Source organism: Notamacropus eugenii, chromosome 1 (assembly GCF_028372415.1).
Source record: "Notamacropus eugenii isolate mMacEug1 chromosome 1, mMacEug1.pri_v2, whole genome shotgun sequence".
Taxonomy (NCBI): Eukaryota; Metazoa; Chordata; class Mammalia; order Diprotodontia; family Macropodidae; genus Notamacropus; species Notamacropus eugenii.
The window spans coordinates 473,088,461-473,112,122 of NC_092872.1; the positions used below are offsets into that span (position 1 = coordinate 473,088,461).

Below are 23,662 nucleotides of genomic sequence, written 5' to 3' on the forward strand. Positions count from 1 at the left end.
TACAAACATACATACACACAGATATAGATATAGACATATAGATATATATTATTGCTTGGAGACATTGTGTTCCTGTTGTGTTTGTCCTTCATTCTCAAAGAGGACCATGACATCAAGATGATGACATGACTTGCACTTTACTTTGATTTAAGGGAGGGAGGGTTATGCAAGGTCACCAACCTCACTTTCTTCTCCTGAGCTATCTGGGTCCAGCTATCTGGGCCTGATATTCATCAGGATGTCTGGAGATGCCCCAGGATGCAATGTGAGACCCTGGCCATTTCAGGTTGAAGTCTTATCATTTTCTCATTCTGAGTGAGATATACCCATTCAATGAATAGGCTTCTTTAAATAGTTACTTAATGGATGGCCCTTTAAATAAAAAAAAAAATCAAACTGGGAGGGGAAGACCTTCAGGGTTCCTGGGTAAAAGAGAAACAGCTACCATTTAGTAATGATATTCTGTCTGTGCTAGGTGGGTGGTGACTTTTTGCCCAGTCTGTGAGCTCCAGAGTGAATTGGGATTCAGACTTGGTCTTTGAGCAAGAAATCTATGCAGTAAATCCAAAGGAAAAAATGTAGATTTTGGATATAGAGTGTACCTTTCCCTGAATAGAACAGTACAACAGCAGAGAAGAGGAGAGGAGAGGAGAGGAGAGGAGAGGAGAGGAGAGGAGGGGAGAGAAGCTGCTACTTGTTCACAGGTTGTGTTTGTCCTTCATTCTAGAAGAGGATCATGACATTAAGATGAGTGAGAAAGGGCTTTGCAAGGTCAGCAACCTCACTTTCTTCTCCTGAACCATATGGGCCAAGTGGTCTGATATTCATCAGGACGTATAGCTTAGAGAGAGAGTAGAGAGAGAAGTAAAGCTGAGAGAGAAAAGCAAATGTGAGAGGGTTAGGGGAACTTACTTGTGAGGGGGCCTAATAGAAAGGATGAGATGTTGGGAGTCCTAGTCATTTGTGTTAATTCCTCAGAGAGAACCTTTGTCTGTTGATCTGTGTCAATTCCTCAGACAGAAGTCCTATCTGTTGGTCTTTGTGAGTGAGTTGACATGATGGTGTTGTTAATGTGCATAAATGTGTTATAGCCGTGTTAAACTTTGGTTTCCTAGAAACAGAAGCTGCAGGCGGGAGTCCCTGGAGGCTGCTGTCAGGTAGAAGCAGGAAGAGCTTGTGGTGGAATAATCCCTGTGAGCTGAGATAAGGAGCAGGAGCATGAAGTTGCCTGAGTGTGAACTCAGGCAAGAGCTGGGAGCAGTCAGACCATGGAGGAGGAACTATGGGGTTTGAAAGCCAGCCTAGAGTCAAGATGAGAGAGGACTTTACTTGGACCCTATGAATTGATTAGGGAGATTTTTCTTACAGTGACTTAAGGGTAGATGGTGTGGTGTTTTCTGCTACCCCTTAAGGTTGCATCATGTTAGGGAAGACTGTAGCCTGGGACTCCCTTGACCTTGGGGACATAATGATATATGCTATGTGCCATATGACATACTGAGTGTTATGAGACACATATATTATTATTATTATTAGATGTATTTGTATTAGATGATGTGTTTTGCTTAAGGATGTTGCTATGAATGTTAAGCTTTACTTTATGGAACAATGTTTAGTTTTTTGCTGAATAAATAGACAGTTCATTATCCCATGCGATTCGACCCTTAAAATTATTCACAGCCGCAGTTCTCAGGTGTGTTGCCATGATTGGCATTACAATAGTATACATTCATTTCAGGAAAACATTTGATAAAATACTTCATATAATTCCTGTAGAGAAGATGGAGAGATATAGATGAGATGGTAAGCCAATTAGGTATGTTCAAATTGTGTGAAAAATCACTTCAAGACCTTCTAGAGAAAGATTTCCTCATAGAACATATTCCTTAGAGAAAGATGAATATCAGCTACATATTTCTTGCACAGCATTCTTCTTGGAGGGCAGAATCAGTGAATTATAGAACAAATCTGATAGGAAGGTGATTACTTGATCAACAGTCCACACAGTATGTTTATCTCCCTAGGGGAGTCTCAGTTACAGAGTAGTACTGTGAATCATAGGAGGAGGGAAGGCTGTTGAACCATCTGGGGAAAATGGACTCACTAGAATGTTAAAGGTTTGGTAATTGCCTCAATTTTGTTTCCCTTCTGAGGAAAAATTATTGAGCTATTTGAGCACTTTGTGTACTTTCTATACCTGTTCATGGGCTTTTATGGGTCCTTCCCATCTGAATTTTCTGTGAAGAAAAATAAAAAGTGTCTTCTACCTGATATGCATTGAGTGCCTTGAACGAGGAGCAGGATCTATCTTCTACGTGTAGATAGGAAAACCTAGAAACTAGCTTTAGAACTACTATTTTAGGACATATTACTGGGAAACAGAATAAAGGGAGATAAAGGCCCTCCTTTTTAGAAATAGTATTTCATTTTTATCCAAATTACTTGTCATGACAATCTTTAGCACTCATTTTTTATAAGATTTTGAGTTCCAAATTTCTCCTCCCACACTCCTCTCACTTTTTCCTTATCACTTTACTGGAAGAGAATTTGATATGGTTGTACATGTGCTATCATATAAAACATATTGCCATATTAGTCATATTTGTAAAAAAAAAAAAAAGCAAACGAAAAGGAAAAAAGTACAAAAAGGAATAAAGTTAGTTGACCTCCATTCAGAGTTAATTAGTTCTTTATCTGGATGTGAATAGCATTTTCCTTTGTGAGAACATTGTACTTGTCTTGGATTTCTTTATAGTTGATCATCACATGTTGCTGATGCTGTGTACAGTGTTGCATCAGTTTGTACAAGTCTTTCCAAATTTTTCTAAAATCTGTCTTTTCACTATTTCTCAATGCACAGGGGAAATAGCAACTATGACTCATCACCTGAAAATCACTCAATGTTCTGTCATCTTGGTATTTTGCCCAGTGTACCCTAAGCAGGGTGTCCTACTCTAAACAAAATTGAACAGCAAGGTAGAAAGCAAAAAGCACTGGACTTGGAGTCACAGGTAATGTGCTCAAATCCTGACTGTGCTAGTTTAGTACTTAGGATATTTCATCTCACTATGCCTCCCTTTCCTCATCTGCAAACTGAGAGGATTGGCTTAGATGAAATCTCTGGATGCTTCTATTCCAAATTCTATGATCTTATGCTTCTAGATGAATCAGAATTGGGGGTTGGGCAGTGGAAATCAAGAAGAAGTACCAAACAATAAGAGAATAAAGAAAAAACTGACTTCCTAATCAAACCAAAAATAAAGTCACATATTGACTTCAAGATCACATAGCTAGTGAATGGCAATCAGGATGTGAACCTGGATTCCTGACTCCCAGACCAGACTAATCTTCTTTCTTCTAATGTGGCATTTAAAATACAAAACACAAAAAGGACTTCTCTGTTCTCTTCTGAAATTTAGCATGTAGTCCCATATCTCCCTAGCTAGGGAGCACACTCACTCATCTCTCCTTCCCTTGATTTGCCTCAGCTTGTGGTCCCCCTTTCTCACTCTCACAAGGTAATACATCCAATATCACCCTCCTTCCCAAATGACAAGACTCACCTACTTATCATCCTGAATTTATAATAGCTGACAATTATTCTAGATGTTTACCTCTCACCTTGGGCAAATCAACTCTATAGTCTCTCTAGAACCAAATCCACAATTTAGAATTTATTTTTAAAGCAGATTGTCATGATTCAATTGGTTGCTAGGGCTCATTATACTAAAATGTTAGAATTGTAGATGGAATTCTGGGAATCAAAATGGCAGAGTAAGCAGTAGATTACTCTCCCATTCTCATTCCCAAGCAACCATAAAATAGTACCCCAGAACAGATTCTGCAACATCAGAGTCAGAGGAAAGACTGTGGAATAATCTTTTGGTCTGGGACACTTGGAGGACTGGCAAAAATGATCTGTGTCACTGAGATATAAGGAGAGCATAGCCCAGGTTAGGAGGTGTCCCAGCAAGTTGGAGGCAGGCTGCACTTCAACAAACCAGTATGATATCATAAGCCCCAGAGTAATGGAGTAAGCAAATACCAACACCAGGACCCCTCACATGCCTTAGCACAACCAGGGGAACCCATAGATTCCAGCTCAGTGAACCACCTCATGCTTTGCTGCTGCTTCAGCTTGGCAGGTATCCTCCAACAGTCAGACATCCTTGTGTTTGAGTACAGTCCCAAAATGGCAGACATTCCCCAGTGGCAGACATCTCCCCGTGGTCTTTCAGCAAAGACCAAGGCTTCTGGCCCCCAACACAAGAAGCTTGGCTGTCCCCTATGCTACAACAAGAGAGTTCAACTTTAGAAGTCAGGATGTAGGCAAACGATGAGCACAAGGCAAAAAAGAACCTTGACCATAGAGAGCTTTTATTGTGAAAAAGAAGATCAAAACACAAACTCAGAAGAGGACAACATTTTCAATGTACCTACATCTGAAATTCCAAAAGGAAATGTGAAATGATCTCAAGCCTAAAAAGCCTTCTTGGCAAAGCTAAAGAAGGATTTTAAAAGTCAAATGAGGAAGGTAGAAGAAAAATTTGGAAAAGAAATGAGAGGTATGCAAGAGAGATTCAATAGTTTGAAAAAGGAAGGACAAAAATTAACTGAAGAAAATAACTTCTTAAAAATGTAATTGGCTGAACAAAAAAGAAAATACAAAAGCTAATTAAAGAAAATAATTCCTTAAAAATTAGAATTGGGCAAGTGGAAGCTAATGACTCTATGAGATATAAAGAATCAGTCAAACAAAATAAAAGAATCAAAAGACAGAAGATAATGTTTAAATAAAATTTTATGGGAAAACAACTGGAAAATAGATTCAGGAGAGATAATTTAAGAATTATTGGACTACATGAAATAGATAGCTTTGATTTCTTCTTCTGAAAACTGCCTGTTCATATTCTTTGGCCATTTATCAATTTATAAAACTCAGATGACTGAATTGCTTACAAGTTTGATTCAATTCTCTAAATATTTGAGAAAAGAGGCTTTTATCAAAGACATTCACTGTAAAAAAATAAAAACATTTCCTAGATTTCTGCATTTCTTCTAATCTCAGCTACACTGATTTTGTTTCTGCAAAAACTCTTTTTAAATTTTGGTATAAACAAAATCATCCATTTTACTTCTTGTAATGTTCTCTCTTTTTTGGTCATAAATTCTTCCCTTATTCATAGATTTGGCAGGTAAAATATTTCATATTCTCATATACATATATGTCTACATATATGCATATACACGTGTATGTGTGTGCATGTATGTGTGCGGATATTTCCTCTTAGACATATAAAAACTACTTAATGCATCCTGAAAATAGAAGACCAGAAAAGGAGACCTGTGACTTGGCAAAACAAGAGACCTGTACCTTGCCTCTATTATAATAAGTGATTCAAACTGTAGAGGCCAGTAGGAGAAGATATTGTTCCTTTAGCAACCCTAAAATGCAGTTGCTTTCTATGGAAAAATTTATGGGCTATCTAAGTGGTTTGTTCATTTTCTTTATCTTCTTATAGATTGCTCTAAGTGCATTAATGACATATCATTAAAATCTGTTTAATGATTCCTATAACTTCTTTTCATCAGCAGCACTTGTTGTTTGAAATGGGGGGAGAGGTACTCAGTATATACTTCTTACCATGACTGCTTTTATGGGAACTGGAAACCTTGAAACTCATGCTTTGGGAAAGCATGTGGCATAAGCCACTCCTAAAAGTTCTTTGGTTAGTTCCTCTTTCAACAGCACATTTTTAGGTTTATAATCTCAACTATTATCCTGTGGTCATTCTCTGTCAACCAACATATCCAATCACTTGTCAAATCGTGTTTTTTTTCTCCCTTCACATCTCTCCCATGCCATCTGCTTCTCTCCAATAATAAAACTATCACCTTTCTTCAGGTCCTGTTGTCACCTGTTACAATAATCTCCTAATTAGCCTCCCTGCCTCAAGTCTTTCATCACTCCAGACCATCGGATATACTGCAGTCAAGTAATTTTTCTTGAGCACCAATCTGAACATAACTCTCCTACCTGCCTAAAAGAAATTTTCAGTTGCTTTCTATCACCAGCATTTCCATACATCCTGGCCTCAAACTTTCCTTCTAGCTTCATTATCTTTTTCTTTCTCCCACACTATAGCCCAGCCAGAATGGCTTTCTCTGTTCTTTTTTTCTCACAAAAAAAAAAAAAAAACAAAAGGTCAATTTGAGTAGTCTCAACAAAAATGGCTTCCTAAGAAGGGAAGAAAGAAAACAATGTAAGCAGAAAAGAAATAAATATTGGAGCGAGGAAGAGGAAGAAAGTCAAGGACATAATGTGTTAGCTCAAGTTCTTTGCCCAAAATTCAAACAAATACCCCTAGTTTTAGGATTTTTGAAGTGACAGTATCAAGGAATCAAGATAAACTCATTTCAAACTTTCAAATGCTTCATTTGTATAGAAGTACTAATTGAATCTTTTAAAGATCCCAATAAAAGTAAGCCCAATATTTCACATTTTTGTAGAACTGAGAAAGAGGAGTTAAAGAAGAAAAGTGCGTGTGTTCGTCTTTCATTGCTATAGAAGACCATGTCATCAGAGAAATGATGACAGGACTTGCACTTGACTTTGTTTTGAGTGAGGGAAGGGACTGTGCAGGTCACCAGACTCACTTCTCCTCCAGAGTCATCTGAATTCAGTGACCAGATATTCATCAGGATGACTGAAGATGACCCAGGATGAGGCAACTGGGGTTAAGAGACTTGCCCAAGGTCACACAGTTAGTGAGTGTCAAATGTCTGAGGTGAGATTTGAACTCAGGTCCTCCTGACTCCTGCATTGGTGCTCTATCCACTGCACCACCTAGTTGCCCTAAAGGAGAAAGGATTTAAGGAGAAAGGATTTCATAGATAAAAGGATTTCATAAGGGAAGAGAAAAGAAGAGGAGTGAAAGAAGGCCAGAAAGAGGAAGAAAAAGGTAGGTGAAGAAGAAAAGGAGTAAGAAACAAATTTATTGTTTCACTTCAATATATTTTTCTGGCCTCAGACCATGCTTCACATTCCAAACAGCTATCTACCATGACGTGAGAGTCGATCCAGGGACCTGTGATTTAGTAGATAATCATGATCCCTCCTCTCAGTTTCTCTCTCTCCCTCATGCACTTGAATAGGACTAAATCAATACCACTATTGCTACTGAAAAGGGGTTTGACAGTCACCTGCCCTATGTTCCTTCTTGTAATCCCTTGATCAAAACACCACTTCCTGAAAGTATTGTATGTATTATCTCAATATATGCTTCTTGTGGGCTGGGTTGTCTCTGTCTTAAGTTTGTATGCAGATTACCTAGCATAGTAGGTACTTACAAATATCCAGTCCTTAACAAATGTTGATTAAATGAAAAAAGAGAAAGTAAAGAAGTAGGAAGTACTTTAAAAGGAAAAGGAAGAAGAAAGCAAGAAGAGGAAAACTAATAAAGAAAATATGAAGAAGAAAGAAAGAAAAAAGGAAAGGAAAGGGAAGGGAAGGGAAGGGAAGGAAAGGGAAGGGAAGGGGAGGGGAGGGGAGGGGAGGGGAGGGGAGGGGAGGGGAGGGGAGGGGAGGGGAGGGAAGGGAAGGGAAGGGAAGGGAAGGGAAGGGAAGGGAAGGGAAGGGAAGGGAAGGGAAGGGAAGGGAAGGAAAAGAGGAAAGAATCTTGAGTATATATCATACCATAGCTACTATAGGAATTGATATAGATTGTGATATGGTGAGTCTGATTCTATAGGAAAGAGGTTTCAAAGGGTAGGAAAGACTGGTGGTACAAAGATGGTATGAGAGTTATTACATGGCCTTTAGGGATTTTGGTTAGATTGTGAGCAAATGGGATTTCCTGCTCTTTTTGGTAAGCAAACCACATAGGAAAACAGAGCTTATTGGATGTAACACCTAAATATCTCATTTTGTACTCTAACTCTAAACTTCTAGGGGAAATTACAGAGAAAAACTGATATAATTCAAATACAAGAGCTAATAGTGGTTATTTCAAAGGTTGATTTATCCCCATAAAAAAACCTAAAACTCTGGTGTAAGTAGCAATAATTTCAAAAGAAAGATTTTATTTTAAACAACCCAAGCCAAACATATACATTGAAAGCTGATTCTTTGGAGAATCATGAGATGAAGAAAATATTATAGACTCTAGACTCCTCATGGACCAGGGTGTTAAAGCTGTGGGACCCCTCACCCTCACACCCATGCTGTTGATGTATGGCTTTTTGCATTTCCCCCTAACACTATGGTGCCACTCCATTTTTATAGTTAGAAATTCCCTGCCACCAAAGCTAGACACTGATGCTAAGGCAAAAATTTCTTCTTGTCCATGTCCACCAAGGCTTGTTTTGAAGGCCATGCAGTTTACCGATCCAGACAAGGTCTAAATACGATCTATCTCCTCTTCATCTGGTTCCTTTGACACGAGCTCAGTGAACAATGCCACTTTCTTATCTTTCAGCTTCTTGGCTATTGTAGAGGTGATGTTAATTTGGAGATACTCTTCATTCTGATCATACTGAGGCCATGTTAGCAACCTTTCACCATTAGGATTTCTGTAAATGTAACAAAGATTTTTTTAAAAAATATTCCCATTTAATTACTGGTGGTAGTCATGATAAAAGGGAGAAAAGAGTAGGGAATCCATTAAATATGCAGATAGACATTTTCTAATATTTGGGCACTATTCAATTTCCCACTTTCAATATCACTTCAAGATTTCACATAATATAATAAACAGTATTTATGGAAAACTATTTTGTATTGGTTAAAAAATAGAATTACAAATCAGTAAAACAGACTAGATAAGAAAGAATGATAAGCAAATGAACTCAGTAATCCAGTGTCTCATAAACTCAAGAACATATAATACTTGGGTAAGAACATTTGGCATGGGTTGGGGCGGTGGGGAGAAAGGGTTGCCTCTTTCTTACATTTCCACTCCAGATAACTCAAGAAGAAGATGGACTCACAGATGACAACTTGCTAATATCTTAATGAAATGGGAAAAATTGAGTGATCCCTTTATGAAGTGTGAACATGGATCTTTGATTGAATTTGAAGAAGCATCATTTACTGGGCAAATATTGCTAGGACTCTTTAAAGTTAAGGGGCTAGCTGTGCAGTCCTTTAAGGAAGAACCTAGACCTTGAGAGGTGTTGCCAGGAGACAGGAAGAGATTTATCCCTGCTTCCACTTTTGGACATGGTATTTAACAGGAAGGCTACTTGCCCAGAAGTAGAAACCAGTGCAGCAACTGTGGAGTTTCTTGAAGAGAGACTGAGGCCCAATTGAGAGAGCAAATGCAGGCAGTCTCCATATGTAAGCAGATCCAGAGCAACAGTCACTCCTGTGGTAGTATTTCTGAGAGGAAAATAAAAGAACTATCTGGGAATTGAAGAGATAACTAACTCTGGCAATTAAGAGTCATTCAGTAAGGAAGTGTCTACACTGGGATCCCATTTCAGCATGTGTGTGTTCATCCTTTGTTGCCAAAGAAGACCATGCCATCAGAGAAATAATGACATGACTTGCACTTGACTTTGTTTTGAGTGAGGGAAGACTGTGCAGGTCATCAGCCTCAATACTCCTCCAGAGCCATCTGAATCCAGTGACCAGATATTCATCAGGATGACTAGAGATGACCCAGGATGAAGCAATTGGGGTTAAGTGAACTTCTCCAAGGTCACACAGCTAGTGAGTGTCAAATGTTTGAGGTGAGCTTTGAACTCAGGTCCTCCTGACTCCTTCACTGGTGCTCTATCCACTGCACTACCTAATTGCCCCTAAGTGGATATGTAAATACTTGGGAGAAGCCATGGAAGGTGGGCATTGCCAGCTATGGAGTTCTAAGTGTTTATTCTAATTTTTTTTCCTCTAAGAAAAAGATAAAAAAAAAAAAAAGAAAAAGATAGAGAGGTGAGAAGAAGTTGTGAAAAGAAGGCAGGTCTGAGAGTCAAGAAGACCTGAATTTAAGTCGTACCTCAGACTTGCTGCTAGCCTCTCAGTTCCCTAGGCAATTATCTAAGATGAAGTTACAAAAGATGAGCAGCTATTCATTGGTAGAAAGGGTTTCTTCACTGCAAGTTCCTATATATATGAAATCATAGGTCTGAACAAAAAAAAAATAGAAAAAAGAAAGAAAAGGAAGAGCAGAGGAAAACTCTAATCTTAATGAAATTGAGACACTGTTCCTGGTCCCACAATGGTTAGGGTATTGTGCACATACACTATTCTGTACTTATGCATGTCTTTGGCAGAAAGAATGCTTGGGTCAAATTCATTCGATCCAGGAACTAGGTCACTTGCCCTTGAATTTCAGGATTCCAGCACCCCTAAACCTCAACACTCACATTCTTATTAAAACTCACCTTGACATGCCAGCAATAATTCCGTTCTTAGTAAACTCAATTATGCTTCATATTTAGGGTTTCCCCAAAAGGGAGGAAGAGAAAATATTCAGTGTACAATAGGAATTAGGTATAGAATAGGCATATATTCCTATATACAAATGGAATGGAAAACATAAAAAACTGACAAAAAATCTGACAAAAACAAATCCAAAACACAATACATCCAGCAGAGATGCAATGCCTCGGGGAGGGGGGGGGAGGGAGGGGGAGGGAGATTTATGAGGAGACCAAAAGGAAATTGAGGTCTGACAATACTAGTGTAATGATTACCTTTGACCATATATTTCCCTAATTTTCTACCATTACACTCCAAATTTGTGCTTACTCTTCATATAAATGTCATATGCACTTATGAGTAAGTATATCACAGATTTATGGAAATAATATTTACTTTCTCAAATATTTCAGGTGAAAATTTCATACATAAGGATCTAAAACAAATTTATTTTTTATGTTTATTTATTTATTTTTAGTTTTCAGCATTCATTTCCACAAAATTTTGAATTTCAAGTTTATGCTCCATCTCTCCCCTCCCCCATCCCAAAACACCATGCATTCTGATTACCCCTTCCCCAAATCGGCCCTCCCTTCTATCACATCCCTCCCTTCCCTTATCCCCATCTTTTCTCTTTTCTTTTTTTTTATTGCTTATTTTTAGCACAGTTTATAACAGATAAAGCAATTCCAACTTTTGGCCAGGTGATGCTTCTTTTTAAAGCATTTACAATATGACCCACAAAAGAAATTTTTTTTTTAAACTTTAACCAACTGAGACACAAATAATATTTATGTTGCTAACTTCACAGGCTCTTGACCTAATTGTCTCCACAGTATTACTAAGAATTATAGGATCCTAACTTATTGTTATTGGTCTAAAGCCCCATGCCTAATAGCTTAATTTTAGACAACCTCAGATGCTCCCCTACCCATAATCAATAATTGAATAGATCTGGTATTAAGCTTACAAACCTTTTGACTTTAGGAAATTGCCACCAATAGTAAGGACATTACAGGGATACAATATCACCCCAACTTCATGTCAATTCCAGGCAGGATTAGATTCTCCACTTGTATTCAGTCAGGCTTAAAGTCTGCCAGGTGTCAGTGGGGGATTTGAGTCAGGAGAATCCCACCTCAGCCCATGCTGAACAGCCGCTCTCCCACCCTTCCCTTGAGATCACCTATGCAGCTCATACCAGTATCTCATCAGCTTACTGGCATCATGGATTGGAGGCTCAGATCATCTTTCTTGCTACCCATACCTGGAGTTAGACTTAGAAGAACAGTCACTTAATAGTCCCATAGCATCTAAAAATGGCAAGTTCCAATAACCAGGTTTCAAATATGATTGTAGTTTCACCTCACCTTCAGTTTCACCCAGCCAGCGCTTGGGGGCTGAGATTCAAATAAGCTGCTCCCAAGCCTTAGGGGTTTTCAGCGGGGGCTGGGCTGCTATTCAGTGTGAGATTAAGCTCAGCTGCTCAGATGGAAGCAGGGCCATCACACCTGGTACAGTTCCCTCAGGGGGCTTATGAGGAGACCTTCAACAATGGATGCTGCTGCCTCTGCTGCAGCCTCCTGAGGGGGCCTGAGTTATGGGGACACCCTGCTCCCCTCTTGGCCAGCCGAAAAGACCCTCTCACTGACCTTTGGCACCTGTGGGTTGAGGGATCTGTGCTGCTCCTGGAGATTTCATCTCTGAAGCCTGCTGGGATCTGCTCCTCTCAATGCTATGTGGCCAAGGTAGGGCTGGGGTCTGCTCCGAGTCAGGTGTGTGACAGACCTTTCCCGTTGGTTTTTCAGGTCTCTCTGGAACAGAAATCTCCTCTACTCTGCTGTTCTGTGGCTTGTGCTGCTCTAGAATTTGTTGAGAGTTCTTCTGTACAGGTATTTTATGGGTTGTGGGGTAAGAGTTAAGCGTATGTGTATCTTTCTACTCTGCCATCTTGGCTCCTCCCCTCCCTCCCTCTCTTTTCTTGTAGGGAAAGATAGATTAACATATCCCATTTCCTGTATTTGTTATTGCCCAGTTGCATGCAAAAACAATTCTCAGCATTCATTCCTGAAAATTTGAGTTCCAACTTCTCTTCCTTCCTCCCTCCACACACATCCTCACTGAGACAGCAGACAATTCAACATAGGCTATATATGTGTAGTTTTTCAAAAGACTTCCATAATAGTCATGTTGTATAAGACTATGTATGTTTCCCTCCATCTTATCCTGCCCTCCACTTACTTGATTGTCTCTTTTGACTTTGTTCCTCCGCAAGAGTGTTTACTTCTAATTACAAACTCCTCCCACTTACCCTCCCTTCTATCATCCCCAACCCCTCTCATCCCCTTCTCCCTTATTTTCCTATAGTGTAAAATAGATTTTCATACGAAATTGAATGTGCATGTTATTCCCTGCTTAAGCCAAATGTGATGAGAGTAAGCTTCATATTTTCCCTCTCACCTCCCCCATTTTCCCCTACACTGAAAAAGTTTTTTTCTTGTCTCTTTTACAAGAGATAATTTGCTCCATATCATTTCTCTCTTTCCCAGTTTACAGAGGAAGAAATTACAGCTATCTATAGTAATATGAAAAAATGTTCTAAATTATTGTTAATTAGAAAGATGCAAATCAAAACCATTCTCACACCTATCAGATTGGTTAACATAACAAAACAGGAAAATGATACATGTTGGAGAGGATATGGGAGAGTTGAAATACTAATTCATGGTGAAGCTGTGAGCTGATTCAATCATTCTGGAGAGCAATTTGGAACTATGTCCAAAGGGCTGTAGAAAATGGGCATACTCTTTGACCCAGAAATACCAGTTCTAGGACTGCATCCCAAAGACACAACAAAAAAATGGGAAAGGACCTACAGGTACAAAAATATTTATAGAAGCTCTTTTTGTGGTGGCCAAGAACTAGAAATTGGAGGGAAGCCCATCAAATGGGGAATGGCTGAACAAGTTGTGGAAAATAAGGTAATAGAATACTATTTTGCTGTAAGAAATAATGAACAGGCAGACTTCAGAAAAACCTGGAAAGTCTACTATGAACTGATGCTTGAACAAAGTGAGCAGAATCAGAACATACACAATAGGAGCCACAATGTTCGAGGACTGTTTTTTGCTGACTTTGTCATCCAAGTTCAAGAGTGTGTATGACCGTCAGGTAGAAGTTTGGGACTTATTCCAGAAGGCAAAAACAGAAAAAATGAGTAGAAGTTGCAAAGAAATCATTTAGGGTTCATGTCAGGAAAAAACATCTATTAACTAGAGTTTTCCAAAATTAGAATATGTGCAAATAGGTGGCACAGTAGACTGAGCTCCAGACCCAGACACGAAGAGTCAAACTCAGCTGAAACAACTGAACATCAATAACAGCAACAGCAAAAACTGGGCTGGACTTCCTTGGGTGGGAGTGATTTTGCTCTGACTGGAAGTCCTCAAGAAGAGCTTAGAGGATCACTCATGACATACATTGTAGAGTGGAGTCCTTTCAGGTATGATTTCACCTAGACACATGCTAATAAGGGTCCTTCCAATGTTTAAATTCTATGATTTCATGTATCTATGAATAAAACAGTCCATGGTATAATATAGCATTTTCTCATTTATGAATCACATAGACATCTATTGCATCTCAATAATTAGTCCAAACCAAAAACCTCCTATTGCAATTACAATCATTGTCATAGGTTATACAAGGATTGGTAGAGATTGGTAAGGATAACCTTAGTTGCCTAGAGTCTTGGTCACCATCTCTGAGAACAATTTGAGCATTGCTCACCCACCTAAAAAGTTTCTTTAGGCTAGAATGCTGTTTTTTTTCTTCAAATTATCTGACATGAATAAAAAATTTTACTTCTGACATAATCATCTACAGAACTGTTTTGACATAGATTTTAGGATGATAGCAGAAAACTTATGTAAAGTCTTACTAAAGTTTCTTAACCATGTATCTATAAACTTTGGGGCTTTTTTATATTTTGATAATTTTTTTCAACATAAATAATTTATCTTGTAATTTCATGTATTTTATTTTATAATTCTAATACATTAAAACCCTTTCTAACAACAGCAGTAGTCCATCACACCACACACACACACACACACACACACACACACACACACACACACACACACACACACACATATACATGTGTATACATATATAAATGACATATCGCATTACATCAAGAATCCTTGATCTAGAAGCTACTCGGCAACTGAAAAGATCAGTCCCAGATTCCTGAAGAGGAGTTTTCAGGTATGGGTAATTGTGTCCCAAGAGTGTGATAAGGTCCTATTAAAGGATATGAATTGAATTATTCAGAGACAAATGCCTTTTCTGTACTTAACTAGAACTTAAAAGCTAGAATTCTACCACTTATCATAATGCCTCTCACATAGTAGATGCTTACCAAGTGTTAATTAATTGAATGACTGACCAACTTAAAGGAACCAAGAGTAAAAATTAAAATAACAAAAATAACTTACCTCTGGGGGATCTCCTGTGAAACACAACTGGTAGAAATTCTGTGAAAGCAAAACAAAAAAACAAAAAAGAGTGGATGAGAAAAATTTCCCAGAAACAGGTGATCTTACTAATTTCCTTGACAATCAGGTTCATTCTCTTGAGTGTTCTCAAGAAGGTGCTCCTGGAAGAAATGCACAGGGCTTCTGGTCTCCCATACATCCTGGCAAAGTCAAGCTGTGAGAGACACAAGGTGTAATAAGACTTCTGAAAAATTATGCTTGGAATCACTATTCAGGAGCTTCTCCCTCCTACTTACCCCTAACACATCATCAGCCTTTGGAAGAAAATACAGTTTGTGGTGGTGATACGTTTTTCTAAGTTTGTTGCCAATCACTGACCCATACAATACTTGGTCTCCATTCTAAGAGAGAAAGTGAAGAAAAGAGGACAGCATTATCTACTTAATAAGCTTAAAATAAAGATTGCATTTGGTGTAAATTATGCCAATGTTGCTAAAACTCACGCAAGAGTCTCGTCATCATACTATGAGATGGAATTTCATAATAATTAGTAGTCAAATAATTTACCACAGAATTGACCTTTCTTAATTTAGAATTCCCAGAGTTCCCATTTTTCACACATATACATTCTTGCAGATTCGTCTCTAAACAGAGCTGATAATCCATTAAACATTCATGGTCAGCTTTGTGTCAGGTACTGTGTTAAGTTTTGGGATACACAATTTTAAAAAAGAAGAATTTTACAATGTAATGAAAAAGGGAACACACAAATAGAAGCTGTGTGGGAGGGAGAGGAAAACAAGGCAAGGTACTTAGCAAGGTGGCAGGATGTTCCATGAAGAAGATGCCAAAGAGTATCACTTGGAAAATGGAGAGTTACCTGGAAAGTTGTGAGCTCTCCATAAAGTATGGGGGGAAGGTGAAAGGAAGTAGGATACCTGCCATGGGGGCATGAAGTTCTGTGGAGTAGAATCCAAGCAGAGCTGCTGATGGAAAATGGACCGTTATCCATTCTCTACAAAGGAAGGCTTTTCAGGAGTTTGTTGCTCCCTTTTTCATCTTTCCATTCAGATGGTAGAAGTCATTGGGAATGCATTCAGTGTAAAAAATTGAATCAAGTTTCATAGTGATGAGACTTTAGATGATCATCCTATCCTGAGGTAGTTGAGAAGGTGATAAGATTTTATGACCAATCACAGAAGTTTAGAAGGGCTTATATATCCTTAAGTCACAGGCCCTGCATCCTATCACTTCATCTCTATTTTTTAACATTGCCTACAATCAATCAATAAGCATTTATTAACCATCTTATATGTGCCAGGCTCTGTACTAGACACTGGGGATAAAAATGCAAAGATTGAAACAATCCTCACTCTCAAGGAACTTACAGTTAAAGATGGGGATGAATGAGAGAGATAAGGAAAGGCCTCAAGTAGAAGGTAGCACTTGAGCTAAATTTTGAAGAAGAGAGGCATTCTCTGAGGTGAAAATGAGGAGAGAGTGCATTCCAGGTTATGCAATAACCAATGCAAAGACACAGAGACAGGAGATGTAATATTATGTGTAAGGAACAGAGAAAAGGCCATTTTGTTTGAAATACAGAGGACAAGAGGGAGAGTAATATACGTTCAAGCTATAAAGGTTTGGTGAGGGAAGGTTTTAAATGTCTTTACAAATAAAATAAAAGAGTTTATATTTTATTTCAAGGAACCACAAGGAGCCAATGGAGTTGACTGAGGACAGAAGTGACTTTGTTAGATCTGTCCCAAAGGAAAATCATTTCAGCAGCCATGGAGGATAAATATGAAGAAGGAAAGATCTGAGAAATATAGTCTAACCAGGAGGCTATTGAAACAATCTAAGTGAAAAGTGATGAGTGCTTGAGCTGAGGTGGTAGTTCTGTAAGTACAAATAAGGAGTCTAATGGTCAAGATGCCCTGAGATAGAACATGAAATCTGGCAAATGTTTAGATATGTAAAGGTTAGAGTGACTAAGGAGTCAAGGATAAAGTTGAAGTTACAAATCTGAGAGACTGGAAGAATGCTAGTGCATTTGACAGAAATGGGTAAGTTTGGAGGCAGTGTCATTTTGAAAATGAAAAATCAGTTCTCTTTTGGACATACTGAATTTGAAATGTCTTTGGGACATTCTTCTTCAAATATCTAATAGGTAAGTGGTGATGGAGGAGTGAAGTTTGTAGAAAAAAATAGAAGGAAAGAATGAAAGAAACAAAAGAGGGAAGGAAAGAATAGAATAGAATCACAAAAAAGCTAGATATGCTAGACCTCCAGGGAAAATGGAATAAGAAGAAAAAGAAATATACCTTTTTCTCTGGTACATGGCATTAGAACTAAACATTGACAATGTATTGGGGCATAAAATCCTCACAACCATATGCGGAAAAGAGAAATGATAAATTCATCATTTTCAGATCATGATGCAATAAAAATTACACTCAATAAAAAGCTATGGAAAAGCAGACTAAAACTTAATTGGAATTTAAATAATATAATCCTAAACAATGAGTGAGTAAAAGAACAAATCATGTAAACAGCCAATACTTTCATTAAAGAGAATGGCAACAATGAGACAATTTACTAAAATTTATGGGATGCAGACAAAGCAGTATTTAGGGGAAAATTTATATCTCTAAATGTTTATATCAATAAAATAGAAAAAGAGTAGAAAAATCAATTGGGCATGCAATTAAAAAAAACAAGAAAAAGACTAAATTAAAAATCCTCAATTAAGCACCTAATTAGAAATCTTGAAAATCAGCAAAGGGATTGATAAAACATAAGGAAAATACAGCACTAATAAATAAAATAAAGAGCTGGTTATATTTTTTAAAAGTACAATAGGTAAACTATTAATTAATTTCTCTTTTAAAAAGAAGAAAATCAAATTACCAGTATCAAAAATGAAAAGGATGAATTCACTATCAAGGAAAAGGAAATTAAGGCAAAAATTAAGAGCTTTTTTACCCAATCATATACATCATCTGAAAATCTAAGCAAAATGGGTGAATACTTACAAAGCTGTAAGTTTTCCAGATTAATAGAAGAGGAAATAGAACACTTAAGTAACTCCAACTTAGAAAAAGAAATTAAACAATCCATCAATGAATTCATTAAGAAAAAATCACCTGGACTAGACAGATTTACAACTGAGTACTGCCAAACATTTAAAAAGTAATTAATTCTCATACTATCTACACCTAAACCAGGAAGAACAAAACCAAAGAAAGAAAACTATAAACCAATTGCCCTAGTGAATATTGATGCAAAAATTTTAAAGAAAATACTAGCAAGGAGAGTACAGCAATATATCACAAGGATGATAAGCTATGACTGAGTAGGATTTATACTAAGAATGTAAGTAAGGCTGGTTCAGTATTAGGAAAACTATCAGCACATTGACCATATCAATAGCAAAATGAAGAGCAATCATATGATTAACTCAATAGATGCAGAAAAAGCTTCTGAGAAAACAGCACTCATTCATATTAAAAATACTAGTTAACACAAGATAGATAGAGCTTTCCTTAAAATGATAAATCATATCAATCTAAACCATCAGGAAGCATGAATTGTAAAGGAGATAAACTAGAAGACTTCCCAATAAGATGAAGGGTGAAACAAGGATATACATTATCACCACTATTACTCAATATTGTAATAGAAACGTTAGTTAAGAGAAGAAGAAATTGAAGGAATTAGAATATGTAATGAGATAACAAAACTTATTCTTTGCAGTTCATGTGATTGTATACTTAGCATATCCTAGAAAATCAACTAAAAACTATGTGAAATAACTAACAACTTTATCAACATTGCAGGATATAAAATAAACTCTCATAAAACATCAGCATTTCTATATATTACCACCAAGGCTCAGCAGCAAGAAATAGAAAGAGAAATTCCATTTAAAATAAAGGCAGATATCCCCAATTGATAAATGGTCAAAGGATATGAACAGGCAATTTTCAGAGGAAGAAATTAAAGCTATCTATAATCATATGAAAAAATGCTCTAAATCACTATTGGTTAGAGAGATGCAAATCAAAACAATTCTGAGGTACCACATCACACCTATAAGATTGGCAAACATGACAGAACAAGAAAAATGATAAATGCTGGAGAGGATGTGGGAAAGTTGGAACACTAATTCATTGTTGGTGGAGCTGCGAGCGCATCCAACCATTCTGGAGAGCAATCTGGAACTATGCCCAAAGGGCTACAAAAATGTGCATACCCTTTGACCCAGCAATATCGCTACTAGGACTATATCCCCAAGAGATCATAAAAATGGGAAAGGGTCCCACATGTACAAAAATATTTATAGCAGCACTCTATGTAGTCGCCAAAAACTGGAAGTCAAGGGGATGTCCATCAATTGGGGAATGGCTGAATAAATTATGGTATATGAATGTAATGGAGTACTATTGTGCCATAAGAAATGATGAACAAGAAGACTTCAGAGAGGCCTGGAAGGACTTATATGACCTGATGCTGAGTGAAAGGAGCAGAACCAGGAGAACTTTATGCACAGCAACAACCACAGTGTGTGAGAGTTTTTTCTGGTAGACTTAGATTTTTGTAATAACACAAGAACTTCTTACCAAAAAAAAAAAAAAAAAAATCCCAATGGAGGATCTCAAGGCAAAATGCCTGCCACACTCAGAGAGAGAAATATGGAAGTCACTCACATATTGTAGCAGATCATGTTTGTGTATGTGTATGTGTTTGTGTATCATGTTCTGATTTGTTATACTATTTCTTTCATTTATCTTAGTCTGACTACATAGCATGACTATAGTGAAAATATACTCAATAGGAAAGTATATGTAGAATCTATACAGAATTGTATGCAGTCATGGGGAGGGAGGGGGGGAGTGGGGGGTAGGTGGGGGGGATAAAATCACAATAGTATGGCAGTGACTGTTAAACATTACAAAATAAAAATAAAAAAAAAATAAAGGCAGATAATATTAAATATCTGGGAGTGTACCTGACAAAACAATCCCAGAGAATATATGAACACAATTATAAAACATTTTTCATGCAAATAAAATCATATCTGAAAAATTGGAAAAATGTTAATTACTCATGGGCTGACTGAGTCAATGTAATAAAAATGACAATTCTATCTAAATTAATTTAGTTATTTAGTTCCCTAACAATCAAACTACCAAAAATTATTTTATGGAACTAGAAAAATAACAAAGTTAATGGGGAAGAATAAAAGGTGAAGAATATCAAGGGAATTAATGGAGGAAAATGTGAAGGAAGGTGACCTAACCATAAGAGACCTCAAGCTGTATAATAAGGTAGTTATCATCAAAACAATCTTGTACTGGCTAAGAAACAGAATGGTGGGTCACCAGAAGAGATTATGTACACAAGACAAAATAGTAAATGACTATAGCTAAACCAGTGTTTAATAAGACCCAAACTTTTAAGAAAAGAACTCACTATTTGACCAAAACTGCTGAGAAAACTGGAAAATTGTATGGTAAAAGGTGGTTATAGATCAACATTTCATGTATAAATTTGTATACATTTTCATGTATAAAGATAAGGTCAGAAGGAGTACATGGCTTATACATAAAGGGTGACACCATATGCAAAGTAGGAGAATAAGGGATAGTTTACCTGTCAGATCTATGGAGAAGAGAAAAATTTATGACCAAGTAGGAAATAGAGAACATTATGAGATGTAAAATGGATAATTTGGATTATATTAAATTTGGATTATATTAAATTTTTAAAAAGGTTTGCTATGACAAAACTAATGCAGCCAAAATTAGAAGGAAAAGAGAAACTGGACAGAAATATTTTACATGAAGTGTCTCTGATAAAGGACTGATTTTTCAAATATATGGAGAACTGACTCAAATATATTAGAATACAATTTATTCCTCAATTGATAAATGGTGAAATGATACAGCCAGGCAGTTTCCAGATGAAGCAATCAATAGTCATTAAAAAACCACTCAAAATTACTATTGTATAGAGAAATTAAAACAACTCTGAGGTGCTGTCTCACACTTATCAATTCACATAACAAAATGGAAAAGGAAAATAAAATATTGGAGGGGAAGTGGGAAAATTGGGACACTAATGCACTATTGGTTGTTGTGAAATGACCCAATCTTCTGCAGAGCAATTTGGGACTATCATCAAAAGGCTATAAAACTGCATAGCTTTTGATACAACAATAGCACTACTAGGTCTACATCCCAAAGAGATTTTTTTTTAAAAGGGAGTTGGGGAAGAATCTATTTGTACAAAAATATTCATAACAGAACTTTTTTTGTGGTGGCAAAAATTTGAAATTGAGGGAATGTCCATCAATTGGGGAATGGCTGAATAAGTTATGGTTTGTGATTGTCAAGGAATACTATCATGCAATAAGAAATGACAAGGGGCATAGTTTCAGAAAAACCTGGAAAAACTTGCAGGAACTGATACAAAGTGAAGTAAGCAAAACCAGGAGGACATTGTACATGGTAATAACAACATTGTACACTATGAATGACTTAACTGTTCTCAACAATAGAATGACATAAGACAACATCCAAAGACTCATAATGAAAAATGACTTCTTCATCTAGAGGCAAAACTGATTGTGTCTGACTGCAGATTGAAGCACATTATTTTTTACTTTTTATATTTTAGTTTTTGTGGGGATTTTTTTGGTGTGTATCTTCTTATCCAGTATGATTAATATGGAGATATGTTTTTCATGATTACACATATCTAACATATATCAAACTGTTTTCCATCTCAGGAAGAAAAAAGTCAAGTAAGGGAGGGAGGAAAATTGGAAATATTAGCAAATATTAAAAATTGTCTTTACATGTAATTGGGAAAAATAAAATATCCTTTAAAAATTAAATTAAAAAATAAGATTGCTGATTTCACTGAAATCTTTTTTCCTTTAAAACAAAACAGAAGATGTTTCTGATTTTAACCTTACTAATTAATCATTTCTATTTTCTGTCCCCCAAATTAGCAAGATTTACCCTGCATTTTTTAATTCTTAGAACAAATACCACCTATACTAAGAAATTAAAGTTTCATGACTCTTAAAGAAGTGTAATGTAATGGGAAGAGATGTTAATTGAATCTCTCTTTTTGGTAATTTCTAAATAGACCTATGATTTTATGGGTGTGGAGAACTTAAATTTCATTGTTATTCTCCCACACCCTGGAGCCTGGGTGTGGGGCTAGATGTTAAACTCTTAAAGTACTGAAGTTCTGCCCAGTTGCCAGTATGAAGTAAGACTCCTACCCTATTTCTTAATTGCTCTAAACTGTTAGCAGGGTTGGTAAGCTTTTAGGACTGAATTTCACACATTAGAAAATCTTAAGAGACCTCTATCATGTCAAATCTACAGAAAATCATTATCATTATCTATAATATTTTTAAATAAATAATTTTCAAACATATTGACATTGTCCTTTTAACAATTGAATCAATAACCCAAGAGAATTCAGATTAATAAAAATAAATTACTTTTCTAACAATATTTCTAATACATAAGTTACCAAATTTATGTTAGGCACTATCTTTGTCCACTTTACATATTAGTAAATTGAGATAAAGTAGAGGTCACACAACCAATAAATTTCTTGATGTCAAATAACAATTGCAGTTTGTAGTAAATTCTATTCTACCACAATTAACCTCACTGAGGAGTACACTTAGATGACATTATGATTTAGTTTCAGAACATATTTTGACCAAATCAAATCTGAATTGTCTAAATGGTGGAGTACAGTCTCTGGGAGCCTCCTTGAACTCTCCTACAATCTTTTCACTTGATCTGGCATTTTCTTGAGCCTGTAAGCCATACATTTATTTTTGTGCTCAAATCTCTGTTACCCTTAACCTAGCCTAGCCCTCTATTTTCTGTTGCCTCTGTATTGCCTTAAGCTATTTCCCACCCTTATTTCCATTCTCTTGGTTCCTGGAGTCAGACGTCTAATCATACCAGTTCCATCATGATCCTCCTTATACTCATTCTAAGGACCCTCCCTAAACACCTCCTCTAGTCACCCCAGACTATCAGACCACCCCTAGATCCCTCCCTCAGTCTTTCTGAGTGTAAGAGCCATCTTTCCTCCATAAAAACGCTTATATTCAGTCTGGTCCATCATAAGGCTCAGGTTCTATCTGGACTACTTGTCAATACTAGCATCACAAATGTTCAGATTTCTTAAGAGTTTATCTAATGTGGTGGATCTTAAATAAACTGTTTTTCGGGGGGAGGAGCCAAGATGGCAGAGTAGAAAGACACACATATGCTAGCTCCGAACCCATAGCCCATAAAATATCTGTAAAGAAGAACTCCCAACAAATTCTGGAGCAGCAGAAGCCACAGAACAATGAAGCAGACGAGATTTCTGTTCCAGAGAGCCCTGAAGGACCTACGCGAAAGGTCTGTAGTGCACCGGACCTGGAGGGGAGCTCAGCCCTGCCTTGGCTGTGTGGCACCAAGCAGATCCAAGCAGGCTTCAAGGACAGAATCTCCAGCAGCCACGCAGGTCCCTCCACCCACAAGTGACAAGGGTCAGTGAAAGAGTATTCTTGGATGGCCTACAGGAGAGTGGGGTATCCCCATGGCTCGGACCCCCTTGGGAGGCAGCAGCGGGGGCGGCAGCAGACAGGGGCTCCCAAAGCAGGCAGGAGCCCTGTTCCATTGTTGAAGGTCTCCACATAAACCCCCTGAGG

General features: G+C 37.3%; 1 protein-coding gene across 1 annotated transcript in view; it reads right to left on the bottom strand.

Annotated features, from left to right (window-relative positions):
* Positions 1–8,062: 8,062 nt before the first annotated feature.
* Positions 8,063–23,662, bottom strand: part of LOC140519364 (liver carboxylesterase 1-like) — a 101,278-nt gene continuing 85,678 nt past the window's right edge. Inside the window, exon 14 of the mRNA XM_072632278.1 lies at positions 8,063–8,571. Coding sequence (XP_072488379.1) covers positions 8,400–8,571 — 172 coding nt within the window. The 3' untranslated portion in view covers positions 8,063–8,399. The remainder of the gene's footprint in view (positions 8,572–23,662) is intronic.